We start from the raw sequence: 12,083 nt of genomic DNA on the forward strand, positions 1-12,083 counted from the left end.
TTATGGATATAGGTCTGTAACTAGCGGGACAGTTCTTTTCCCCTTTTTTATATATGGGCACAGCTCTATAAATTTTTAGTATGTCAGGGAAGTTACTTTCAACTAGGTATTTGTTAATACAAAAAGCTAAGGGATAAATCACACAATCAATAACATCTTTCAACAAATTACATAATCAACACTAACTGAGGGTTTGAAATTTTTCACTATTTTTAGTATATTATTTGGGCTCACTTCTGTGAAAGTGAAGGTGCTTGGGGGAAACTTTTCAAAGCAGCTGTCCATAATACTAAATGCATTTTCAGGGGGTTTGTTTATTGAGCTACTGATTTCTTCAATGGACTGAATGCAATATTTATTAAATTCTTATGGGGTAATGGTGATTTCCTCTTTGTGTTTAGTGTGAGCAATGGAGTTTATTACACTCCAGGCCTTTTTGCATTTATTGTTAGATTTTTCAATGTTTACTATGTTATGCAGTTTTTTTGCTTCATTTATTGCCCTCCTATACTTGTATTTGTCTTTAGCATACAGTTATTTATACAGTTCTGATTTACTGGTTTTGTACAGACTAGAATACAGCATAACAGCATTTTTCAGTATAGTGATGACGAAAAAAGAGACTAGGATACAACATTGCCTGCCATGATATTTGCATATGACACAGTGAAGGAAGACACTACAGACTTCACCCAGTTCTTTCTGCTCCAAAACTGCAAGGTTGAAATGATAATGGATACATTTTTCCTGTCTGAACTGGGTGATACCGATGATGCCTACCATTCATCAGTACTCAGGAGGCAAGAAAGCTGGCTTGCGTATGGACCCTTGTTGCCCAGGAGAAGGAATGAGACTGTTACAATGCTAAACATTGCCCTGAGAGATACAGACTCAGAGACTATTTTTACATTTACAGATTTTTACATCTGTGCTAAAATGGGACAATCAGATAAGTTACTAAAGTGATAGTTTGAGCCATATCGTACCATTCATTGCTTGCTGGACATCACATACAAAGTTGAGGGTTATGACTCGTTATTAAATGGATAAAGGTGCAGAGAGGTCATCCATGTCAGCCATATGGAACCCTACTGCAGATCAGTGATGGAGGCTTTACAGAACTGAAGACACTCTCATTGATCTTGAACCTTTGATAGGTGGGGCTACCTTCAGTGATCATCATAGTGATGAAGGTGTGACAATATGATCAAAATGTGAGGTTTCATTAGTGCTGCCATGCAGAGGACCATTGACAAGTTCCAGAGGTAGAGTGATGTTATGATCTCCAATGAGAAATTCTGATACAGCAGACTGATATTCCTACACCAGAGGGGGCTATGGCACACACTGTGCTGCATGCCTTGTGGAGTAGTAGTTAGCATTGCTGGCTGACATGCTACATGTTGCCAGTTCACATCTCACCACTGACAATTATTTGTTATTTTGTATTTATCATTTCCCTAAATCACTTGAGGCACATGCCAGGATGGTTCCTTTGACATAGCATGGCTGACTTCCTTCCCCAATCCGATGAGACCAATGACTTTGCTGTTTGGTCTCTTCCCCCAAATCAAACCCTAAACCCCATTTACCATTTCTTGAATGTTCTTGGAAATTCTTATGTTTTTAATGTTTGTATATTATGGAATATTCTGTTTGTACAAATACTCTTCATTCAGGAGTTGACTTATGTTCTGTCTGTACATTCCTTTTTGTAATAAACATCCTTTCAGTGCTAAGTTTTTATTTCACTGATGATTGTGGTTGTAGATTTGGGCTTGATTCTGGTTAAAACATGAAAATTCTGAATGGTAGAGAAATTTTGTATTAGGATGAATAGTAGGCTCTCAGACTGCGAAAGGGCCTTTACCATGCTGCTTTGTTCAGAGGATGTGCAGAATCATTTGCCATCATTATACTGTCACGTGAAAGCTCTAATTGCTGGGTATCAGGGGAATTCACTTGCTACTAGTTTCATTTATAGAGATTCTTATGTTAACACCAAAACTAAAATAAAGTCTATATGAGAAAAAGAACAGACTAAGTAATAAACTATATTTTCTGGGTCCATTATTAACAAATGTAATATATCCTGTGAATGCAAATGAGACAAAAATTGTACTAGGCCTATAATGACATTGTGCAAATCCCTATTATGTGCGATATTTTTCCTTTTTGTTAAGGTTAAAACCATGGCACTACCATAGCTATAACCTTTGTCAAAAATTAAAGTTATTTTCTTCTCACAACTGGCTGGTTTTCACCTTAGAACCCATTGTCAAGTACTTAAACTGCAACTGGAGTTAACCATGGAATAAATTTCATTAGTCATTCCTTAAATTACGAAGATCAAAATGAAAAATGCTTACCTGAACTGGTTGGATTCTAAGAAATTCAACAATTTTCCCATTATCTGCTATGTAATGTGTTGGTACATCAATTGTAAAATGTACTTGCTTCACAGGTGTTGAGCCTTCTTTTACTGCCTGAAAGGAAAGGGGAAGAAACCATTTTAGCAGCTGAATACAGAATAAGTTTTGTGATACAGATATTACACCAACATTCACATAGAATGCAACACAACAAATCGGAAGTATGATTTGCTTTTACACTGAAATTAGATGACCCATTAAACATGGCAGGTCAGAATCCAGGCATCTGTTGTGCTGGGAGAGAGTGCAAATGTCTGCATCAACATCTACATCCATACTCTGCAAACCACTTGTAGTTACATTGCAGAGGATACGTCCTGTATTACCAGGTTTCTTTATGTGCATATGTGCACCTGTATGTGCCTATTAACTGTTCAATGCTTCTTCTAAATAGTATACAGTTTTTCTTTCTCACTCATCACAATTTAATGAGTAGCTCACGAAATAACTGAGGCACTGAGTTGTCAATGGGCACATAAATAAAACTGAAAACATTGCTAGGTTTCTGATGAATTCACTATAGCTATATAGTAGCCCACACACAAAACTACGTGGCTACATGATTAGTTGTGAGAATACAGTTGTGCTAATGTATGTGCATTTGTATGTGTACTATATAGCTTTGCAGAACAATTTGCCCATGCCTCAGCTTTTCAGTAAGTAGTTACTTTTACTTCCTAAATTATTTGCAGGTTTTTGTTCAATTAAATTTATACTAAATATTTTTTTTTCATATGGATTTCTTTTATTAAAATTATTATTTCAAACTTTTGATTACTGGTTTCTGTTAGTTAAGTAGTTATTATTTATTGCATAAATTTAAAAAAACTCATTCTAATAATGAAGAAAAATTCAAAACTTACTTAATGAATTCCCCTTCTTTATTTCAGTCACAGTTCGTAAGATTAAGGGGCAAATGGTCAGGAGTAAGAGACTGGGTAGTGATGGACAAGGATACTGTGCAAGTTGCATTGGTCATACGATATGACTGTGGGAGGGGTGGAGAGGATATTTCATATTTCAGGGCACAGGGACCCCACAGATGCCCCATTATGGCTGGTTGCTGCTCCACCAAAGGGAGACTCTCTACCCTTGTGCACCAAAATCTTTAGCCTTTTACACCTTATATACTATTCTATATAAAATAAACTAACCATTTCACATGGTGAATAAAATCTTCTGCACTAGCTATTAAAATGCCATGTCTTCATACATATCTTAAAATGAATGTAGAAAACTTATCAGGAAGTATACTACACTTGTGTCTATAATTAAAGCAACAAACTGCTATTTACTTGTGTTGTATCTAATTCATGGTATAATCATACCAAATATCAACAGACGTCCATAAAACTGTGTTCTGAATGGACAATGGCATTCCAGTCAATGGACAACCATGATGTCAGGACACCTATCAAACAGGGTACTGTTTGCTGAGTAGTTCCACATCCACAATTGCTGTGTATACAGTCATGGATGGTGCATTATGGCAAGCAGAAGATGCCTACCAGACTCTCTATGGTGGAAGGCATTAGAAGAATGGGAGCAGGACAATCACAAACTGATATGACCTGAAGGCTTAATGTGAATCATTCTGTTGTTTCTCAGATGTGGCAACAATTTATAAGAGACTAAAGCAGTATCCTTAAGACCAAGACAGGGTCAACCACATGTGACATTAAATTGAGAGGATCATTATTTGGCCATAAAGGCAAGACGGTACCACCTTAGTACTGCAAGGCAACTGAGATCTGGTCTATCAGCATCCACTATACATGTTGTATTGAGACAAACAGTGCAGAGAAGGCTTCGGCACAGTAGCCTTTATTGTCAGAGACCTTCTCTATGTGTACTTTTGATGCACCTTCACAGAAGGGAACATCTACAGTGAAGTCATCAACATGCCACCTGGACGGTTGAACAATCAGTCAATGTTTTTTCACACATTAATCCTGATTTGGTGTGCAGAGTAATTTTTGATGCATTCACATCTGGAGGCAATGTAGAACATGACTTCATAATCCAAACATTGTGGACAGAGATCGATACATATAAGGATCCATAATTCCGTGTGCTGGGATTACATTGATCACTCAAACACCTCTTCATGAAACTGCATGGGTAAATCGGCAAAGTTCAACTGCTGCCACATATCGCAATGAGATCTTGGGACATCATGTACAGTTGTTGCAAGTTGGTGTGGGCCCAGACTTGATATAGCAATAAATGGTTGAAACCGAGCTTAAGAAATTGAAGATATTTGGAAAGACCTTTGCAAAATGTTGTTTATTTACTTTACATAATGTTCATTAGCTGGTAGCTCATTTTTGGTTGATAAATACTTTATCAATAAACTGACATTAAGACTGGAAAAAATCTATATACATGTAAATATGGATGGGTGTTCCACATTTCCTAAACCACTGGATTCATTCCAACCAAACTTGGTACACCTACTACATACTGTCTGAAAAAAAGTCACTGTGGGGGTAAGAACCACCTTGTTCCTATAGGGGTGGTGGTAGGGATGAAAAAGTTTGGTAATGCCTGACATTTAGGCTGTCTTCACAACTGTCGTGTTGTGCAGTTAACATCGGAATGCATTGCAGGGGTTGTAAGTGAGCAGAGAGAAGGATGAATGTGTGGATAATGAGAGGGGAAGAATGTGATGGACAGAGAAAATTGAAGGTATAGGTGAACAGAGATAGCAGATAGGATTAGATGGACAGAGAGACTGGGAAGAGGAGATGAACAGAGAGAGGGAAAGAAGAGATGGACAAGAAGAGGGGGAGGAGGAGATGGACAGAAATAGGAAGTGGAGCAAATGGTCAGAGAAAGAGGGAGGAGAAGATGGACAGAGAGAGATCAGGAGGAAATTGAAAGAGAGATTGTTACAGAGAAGGGCAGGAGGGGATGGACAGAGACAGGGGAATGGATTGAGAAGTGTTGGAGGCAAGTGGAAGAGCGAATGGGGTTCTGGGCAGGTGGAAAAGGAAGAGGGGGCATGGGGACATGGAGAGAGATAAGTGAGAGGTGGAGATGAAAGAGATAGGCAGAGGTGGAGTTGGATCGAGAGAGAGGAGGAGTGGATAGAGAGAGGGGGAGGAGGAGGTGGACAGAGAGAGAGGGAAGGAGAAGTTGGGCAGCAAGAGAAGGAATGAGTAGGTGGAATGAGAGAGGGGGGAGTAGGAGATTGAAAGAGATACGTGGAAAGAAGGAGATAAATGAGACAAGGAGGAAATGGGCAGAGAGAGGAGGAGGAGCAAATGTGTGCAGTATATTCGCCATACTTAAATGTGGACAAAGTCATGGGTAATAAGCTAATTAGTAAATAAAACGTCTTGGTCATTCCACAATGTCATTTCAGGCTACAATACATGTTAGTGGAAAATATGGGCATACAATGGGAAACTTCTGATCACCTTTTGCATATTAGAGCACAATAACTTCATCAATATGGAAGGATGTTGACTTACTTACTCAGAAAGGCAAATAGGAACACACAAAGAATGTAAGACTGGTAGGGGTATCATCATGGCCCTAATGTCAACCAAAATGGTGTATGTGACATGTGTGCACTGATTGTAATGTGTGCAGTGAGGGAAATGTATGCTTTCACTCATCATGAGATATGAACAAATAGTGTAACATACGTATTACACCATGTGCCAGAGGATTACATGGTAGCTGTTGTAGTACTGCATGTTCCTCTGGGCCTCATTCCCCTTGTGTAATTACTTTTTTATGTAGAGAAGGAACAGTCCCTACACAACACCTTGTGGGGATCCATATATTCTGGTTTCTGATTCTAATCTTAGTTTTATTTTGTTGCTGAATTAATCAATATGACAGTGTTTTCTGTGGGAAAAAGAAGCCCTTAACAATGCAAGAAAGATTTCAAAAATGCCAAAATGTTTTACTGTCCCCAGCAGAATTGTATTGTCACAGAATGAACAATTTTTACATGGCTACAAAATATGCCCACAGCTTAATCTGCCATCTTTAGCTAATATAAGGCTTCTGCATGTTGTACAAGCAATGAAAGCACACTAACGTAAAGCATGGAAAACACACAAACACACGCATCCACTTGAATCAAATTAAGATATTATACATTTTTTTATAACATTAGTCAGTTTGGTAAACTAATATATGCATTCTCTACTTTTGACAACTTTATTGAGCATTAGATTCACCAAAACTAAAAGAAAATTAGATAAAACTATATATTTCTAGAGTTTATCACTGCATGTTTTGGATAGAAAGTAAGGGGATGCTGACACACTCACTAGTCCTTATCACACTATTACCCTTTAATCAGAGAAATAAAAGAAAAGTAGAAAGAAAACACCAAGGAAAGATAGCTAATGGGTAAACAGACTTATAATAAAATTTAGAAAAAATAACTTACTTTAGTATATAACAGATTTAATTTAAGGAAACTAGTTTTAATAATTAAATTTAACAATATGTTTGTGTACATGTTAATATTATATATGCATAGGCTTAATAATTTACAAGATTTACCTTATATAAATGTCGCACATGTTGATCTGAATTTTTCAGCAAAAGATAGTCTGGTTTTGATAAGCTGAAATGTAGAGCAAAATAAATTGTAATTCTCCAAAGTTGGCAAGCTAATTATATATAAGATTTGTATGCAATTATTCTCATAGAATAATGACAACTTTGGTTCTCACGAAGAAACACTTACCCTGAGATCTTTATATTTGCTTCTCTTTCCAATTGTACCACAGTTGAGCACTGTGTTGTATTGTTTATGTCATTACTTGTTGTATTTACAATGACTGAAAATGTCAGCATTGTAGCATTTTCATTTATGAAGGCATATTTTGTTACACTCATTACATCAAATTCCACAGTAAGATTTTTCTGTAGGAACAAATAATAGCAAGTTACACTGTAAGAAATGTGAGCAATAATATCATTATTTTAGAGTAATTGTACCTAACACCACTTTAAAAAGCAACTTAGTTATTCAAAGGACCACCATACATTCATAATGCTCAATAATGAGTATTGTGTATTAATCCTGACCATTTGAAACTAGTATCAAAGGTATGGTGTCTGTATAAGGGTAGTATTATGCTATATAAATCAGTTCGTGCAGAGATCAGAAGAAATTCAATTCACTCTGAACAAATTTCTACGAAGAACTAAAGGAAATTAAAGGGAAAAAGATCAGGAAATGTTGTGGAAGATATATATATATGAATGCAACATGTGGTACTTTGAATAACTGAAGCTTCTGATTGATCAGGAAAAGCCAGATACCACACAGTCAACATAACCAGAGGAAACTGATAACCATAGTTACATAGCAATAAGCAGAAATGTTTATTTTATTAGCAATACTTCTTGGAGCTGTCAAATAAGACCAGATCATCTGTCCGGTGAGCACATACATATATGTTTCTGCAACAGTTGCCACAGTATGCACATAATATCACATAACCTTCCAATCAGAATACTTGTTTTATTTTATTTGCAACAATGGTTATAGTAGAGAAATACACAGAAAACAGCACATGTAGAAAATAAATTATGCAGTTCTCCTTTTGTATTTGCAATAAGTTGTTGTTTTGGTTGTGATTTAGGAATCTGTGTTGCAACCAAAAAGCCCTTGATACACTAAAATACTTACAGAAAATTCTCAGGCATGTTTTACCCATTCTGCATAACTCTTGCAGAGCATGTCTTGTTTTAACGAATACGACTTTTGCCTACATGCTAACTTGAAGCCTGAACTTACAGATGTTAGTTCCAAAGGCACTGCACTACTTGTTGTGTTTCTTATGTACACTTCTAATAGTGAGTCAAAGCTACAAATTAGCACTATTTCTTTTCTGTAACCACCAAACACTACAGAGGCTCACTTACAGTGCCACTAGGAGAAAAGCCAAATAGTAATGAGTTTGTCCTAGAGATGGTAGTGAGTATGTTACTAAAAGGAGAAATTTTTGCTCTTTGTATAACAACTGTATTCAGTTGGAAAATAAATCCCTATACATACCATTTACAAAGAGCACATAACTTATTCTATCTGAGAATGCTGCAGAGGCAAGCAAAATATTTTGATTCACTTCTACTTTCTCTCCACACTATAACTGGGCTTGAATCACAGCCCAACACTTAATAGTTGGTGCAAAATTTAAATATTGCCACAGAGTTTCATAAAGCAAAATACTCAGATCATCTGTTTGTTATTTGAATTCACTAAAAATTAAGACACAGTTAATTAGAATAATTAATCTCAAAACCACTGTTCTTATGAGATCACCAACCAACTATACATCCAACAGAATGTCCACTATCATACTGCGACAGAAGCAGGGATGACCAATGACTGGCAGAGCACAGCTGAGTGCAACATGTTGAAATTCACTGGTTGCTTTACAGCACATACCACCTGCCTTATCCTTTCCAGTAACACCTCCATACAGGGGAATTGTTTTCTTGGACTCAGCCTTTGTCAGCCCTATCCCTACATCAAATTCCACCTTGTCCCAATCCTTCCCACTTCACTTTATCAATGTACACTAACAGTTCCCCCTTGGCACTCTCCCTCTTCCTCTGATCTGTCACCCTCTCCAATGATTTCTCTACTTCATGGTGTACCACTAGCAATTCCCTATACTTACACCATGGAGAGCTCGTCAGTGCCACATTCTTATTCTTTCCCTTGCTGCCTCTCCCTCCCAGCCATCAGCCACCATTTCCTCCAAGCCTCCCTCTCCCAGCCTCCATTTCCTCTCATTGTTACTCTTCACTCCCAGACGACTTGCAGTACTCACACAATGTGGTTAGTTGAAACATTGTAGCAGTGTGTGTGTGTTTTATATTAGTTTATTGTGATAAAGTATCTTGCCCAAAAGCTCCACAACAGTTTCAATCTTGTTTCTGTCCCTTTAAACTGGTTAGTGACTCAGCTATACTGTGAATGATTACTTTTACTTCTTCAATTATTTATATGCTAACCAGGATTTTTCGTTGACATATTTATTAACCCGTCAATCATTTATTGCTTCAGTTATGAGGTGAAGTGTTGTGTTTTGTTCATTCCTCTGTTCATATGTCACTTTGATTTTTCTTGCACTGTACAAGGCATATCTAGTTGCTCAGTTTTCTAAAACATGATGTAGAAACCAGTACCTGTCACAACTCAAACATACTCCCCATCAGTGACACTGATTACCATTTTCCCCATTAACATCCCTACATAGATGCTATTTCCATTGTTAAGCACTTCGTCAGTAAACAATTACTAATACAAAATCCATATTTCTTACATAAAATTTTCATTCTCCTAAATATTCCCTTTGCAATTGAGGAGATGATACACAGAGAGACCAGGAAAATATTCGCAAGCACTAGAACTGTTCTGTTTTGTGGCTATGTTTGTACAAGTTATTTATATTAAGTCATCACAAAAAGACAGCAGTATCTGGTACTACTCAAATAAGTGTTTATGGATTTCCAGCATGCTGGGATACTGAACAGTCAACAACTTATCATATTATTTCAATATGACAAACAGCCAAAGTTCCAAAATAGCTCTTTTTATTACTTGATGATCACTATTTTCCAGGTTTTATTCATAACACCCATCCAATCAGAATAAATATTACTCCATATAGCAATCAACATAACAATCCTTATGCAAAGGAGTAAAATGCAACTGATCATGAAAGCAGATCCAACCCAGTATTCCTTGGTTTAACTTCCATCCTTCCTATTGAAATTTCCCTCAGTATAGTTATGAAAATAATTGCCACATATTTCACACATATATTTTTCCTTCTCTCTTCCAATCCTACAATGTCATTATACTTAGGAAATATTTTCTGTCAACATCAATGTCACTACAGTTTTAATAACTCATACATTCCAGCTTAACTATCCTCCACAATACTGATACATCTCATATAGTTTTGTGATGTCTAAATTTGATGTATCTTATTGCAAACAAAAAACAGTGTATTTGATTTGCAAAATGTGATTTGTGTGAGACTTTGAAATCAAGAATGTGATTCTCTCAATTTATTATACACTGATGACCCCAAACATTATGACCTCTGTCCAACTCAAGGTTGTATGCTGCCTGATGGTGCTGAGGGCACATGATGTAGTAAGAGGAGTATATGAGGGGAGCAGTGACACTTGGGGAATCATTCTAGTGACAATAAGTGGCATAAATGGAGAATCCATTGACTTAAGTCACTTTAACAAAAGTACAAACAGTGAAGCTGGTCACCTGTTCATGTGCTACTGTTGTGAGCATCCATGGAAAGTGATTGAAGAATGCTGAAACCATGAGTAGGAGACAAGAAGCTGTACATCCATACCTCACCACAGAACATTTGGACCACAGGCTTGCCCACTCTCGAAAGCAGATGTGGCAGATCTGATGACAGAGGACACTGCTGGCACAGGTACAAATGTGATGGAACATGCCATTCAGCACACAGTGTTGAACAAGGAGTTCCATAGTAGAGGACACCTAATTGTTTCCATGTTAACCCAACAACATTGTCAATTATGATTACATTGGGCATGGAATCATTGAGAATTGACTGTGGATCAATGGAATTGTGTTGGCTGGTTGGATGAATACCATTGACCAGGTCAATGGTCATGCCACTACCCAACTGAACGGCTGCTCGAAACAGGCAGCATACCATAGATGCAGGCAAATGGGAGCAGTATTATGTTATGGGGGCATTCATCTAGGCTTCTGTGGAACTTGCAGTAGTATCCAAGGCACCATGACACCTGTGGACTATGTGAATATTATTAGGGAGCATCTGTAAACTCCTTATGCTTGATGTCTTCCCCAACAGTGATGGCATCTCGCAGCAGGATAGCTATCCGTGTCATCAGGCCAGAAACCTGTCATAGTGGTTTAAGGAATATGCTAGTGAACTCATATTGATGTCTTGACCATCAAATTCAGCTTACCTGAATCCAATAACACTCAACTGGGATGCTATTGGGCACCAGCTCTGCACTCACAAACCAACTGCCCATAAATTACAGGACGTGCGTGACATGTGCAAAGGCATCCAGTGTCACAAATCTCTGGAAACTTACAAAGTACTTATTGAATCCATGGCATGCAGAATCACTGCTGAATTGCATTCCAGAGGTGGATCAATATGCTTTTAAGCAGGTAGTCATAATATTTTGGTTCACCAGTGTATGAATTAAAGTGCTTTCCTCCTCAGATTCTTTCCAGTTACCAAGTGAGGTGGCGCAGTGGCTATCACACTGAACTTGCATTCAGGAGGACGATGGTTCAATCCTGTTTCCGGCTGTCCTGATTCAGGTTTTCCATGATTTTCCTAAATCACTACAGGATAGTTCCTTTGAAAGGGCATGGCCGACTTCCCTCCCCGTCCGTCCCTAATCTGATGACTTCGCTGTGTGCTCTCCTCCCCCAAATAACCCAGCACTTTCCAGTTCCCATAAAATCTGTTTCTTCAACTTAATATATATTTGTTTCATTTTAGGGGGATTTTATGGAATCATAAACATTTTTGGCTGTCAGATAACTCATGCTCATCTGTCAACCTCTACACTTCTCTTAGCGAGCTAGTAGCATTTTGCTGTCAGTTATAGCAATGGAAGATG

General features: G+C 37.6%; 1 protein-coding gene across 1 annotated transcript in view; it reads right to left on the reverse strand.

The window, feature by feature from the left end:
• LOC126188085 (integrin alpha-4-like) overlaps nt 1-12,083 on the reverse strand; it is a 521,321-nt gene that overhangs the window by 83,424 nt on the left and 425,814 nt on the right. Inside the window, exons 17-19 of the mRNA XM_049929540.1 lie at nt 7,147-7,325; nt 6,960-7,023; nt 2,370-2,486 (exon numbers count right to left, since the gene is read on the reverse strand). Coding sequence (XP_049785497.1) covers nt 2,370-2,486; nt 6,960-7,023; nt 7,147-7,325 — 360 coding nt within the window. The remainder of the gene's footprint in view (nt 1-2,369; nt 2,487-6,959; nt 7,024-7,146; nt 7,326-12,083) is intronic.

Source organism: Schistocerca cancellata, chromosome 5 (assembly GCF_023864275.1).
Source record: "Schistocerca cancellata isolate TAMUIC-IGC-003103 chromosome 5, iqSchCanc2.1, whole genome shotgun sequence".
NCBI lineage: Eukaryota > Metazoa > Arthropoda > Insecta > Orthoptera > Acrididae > Schistocerca > Schistocerca cancellata.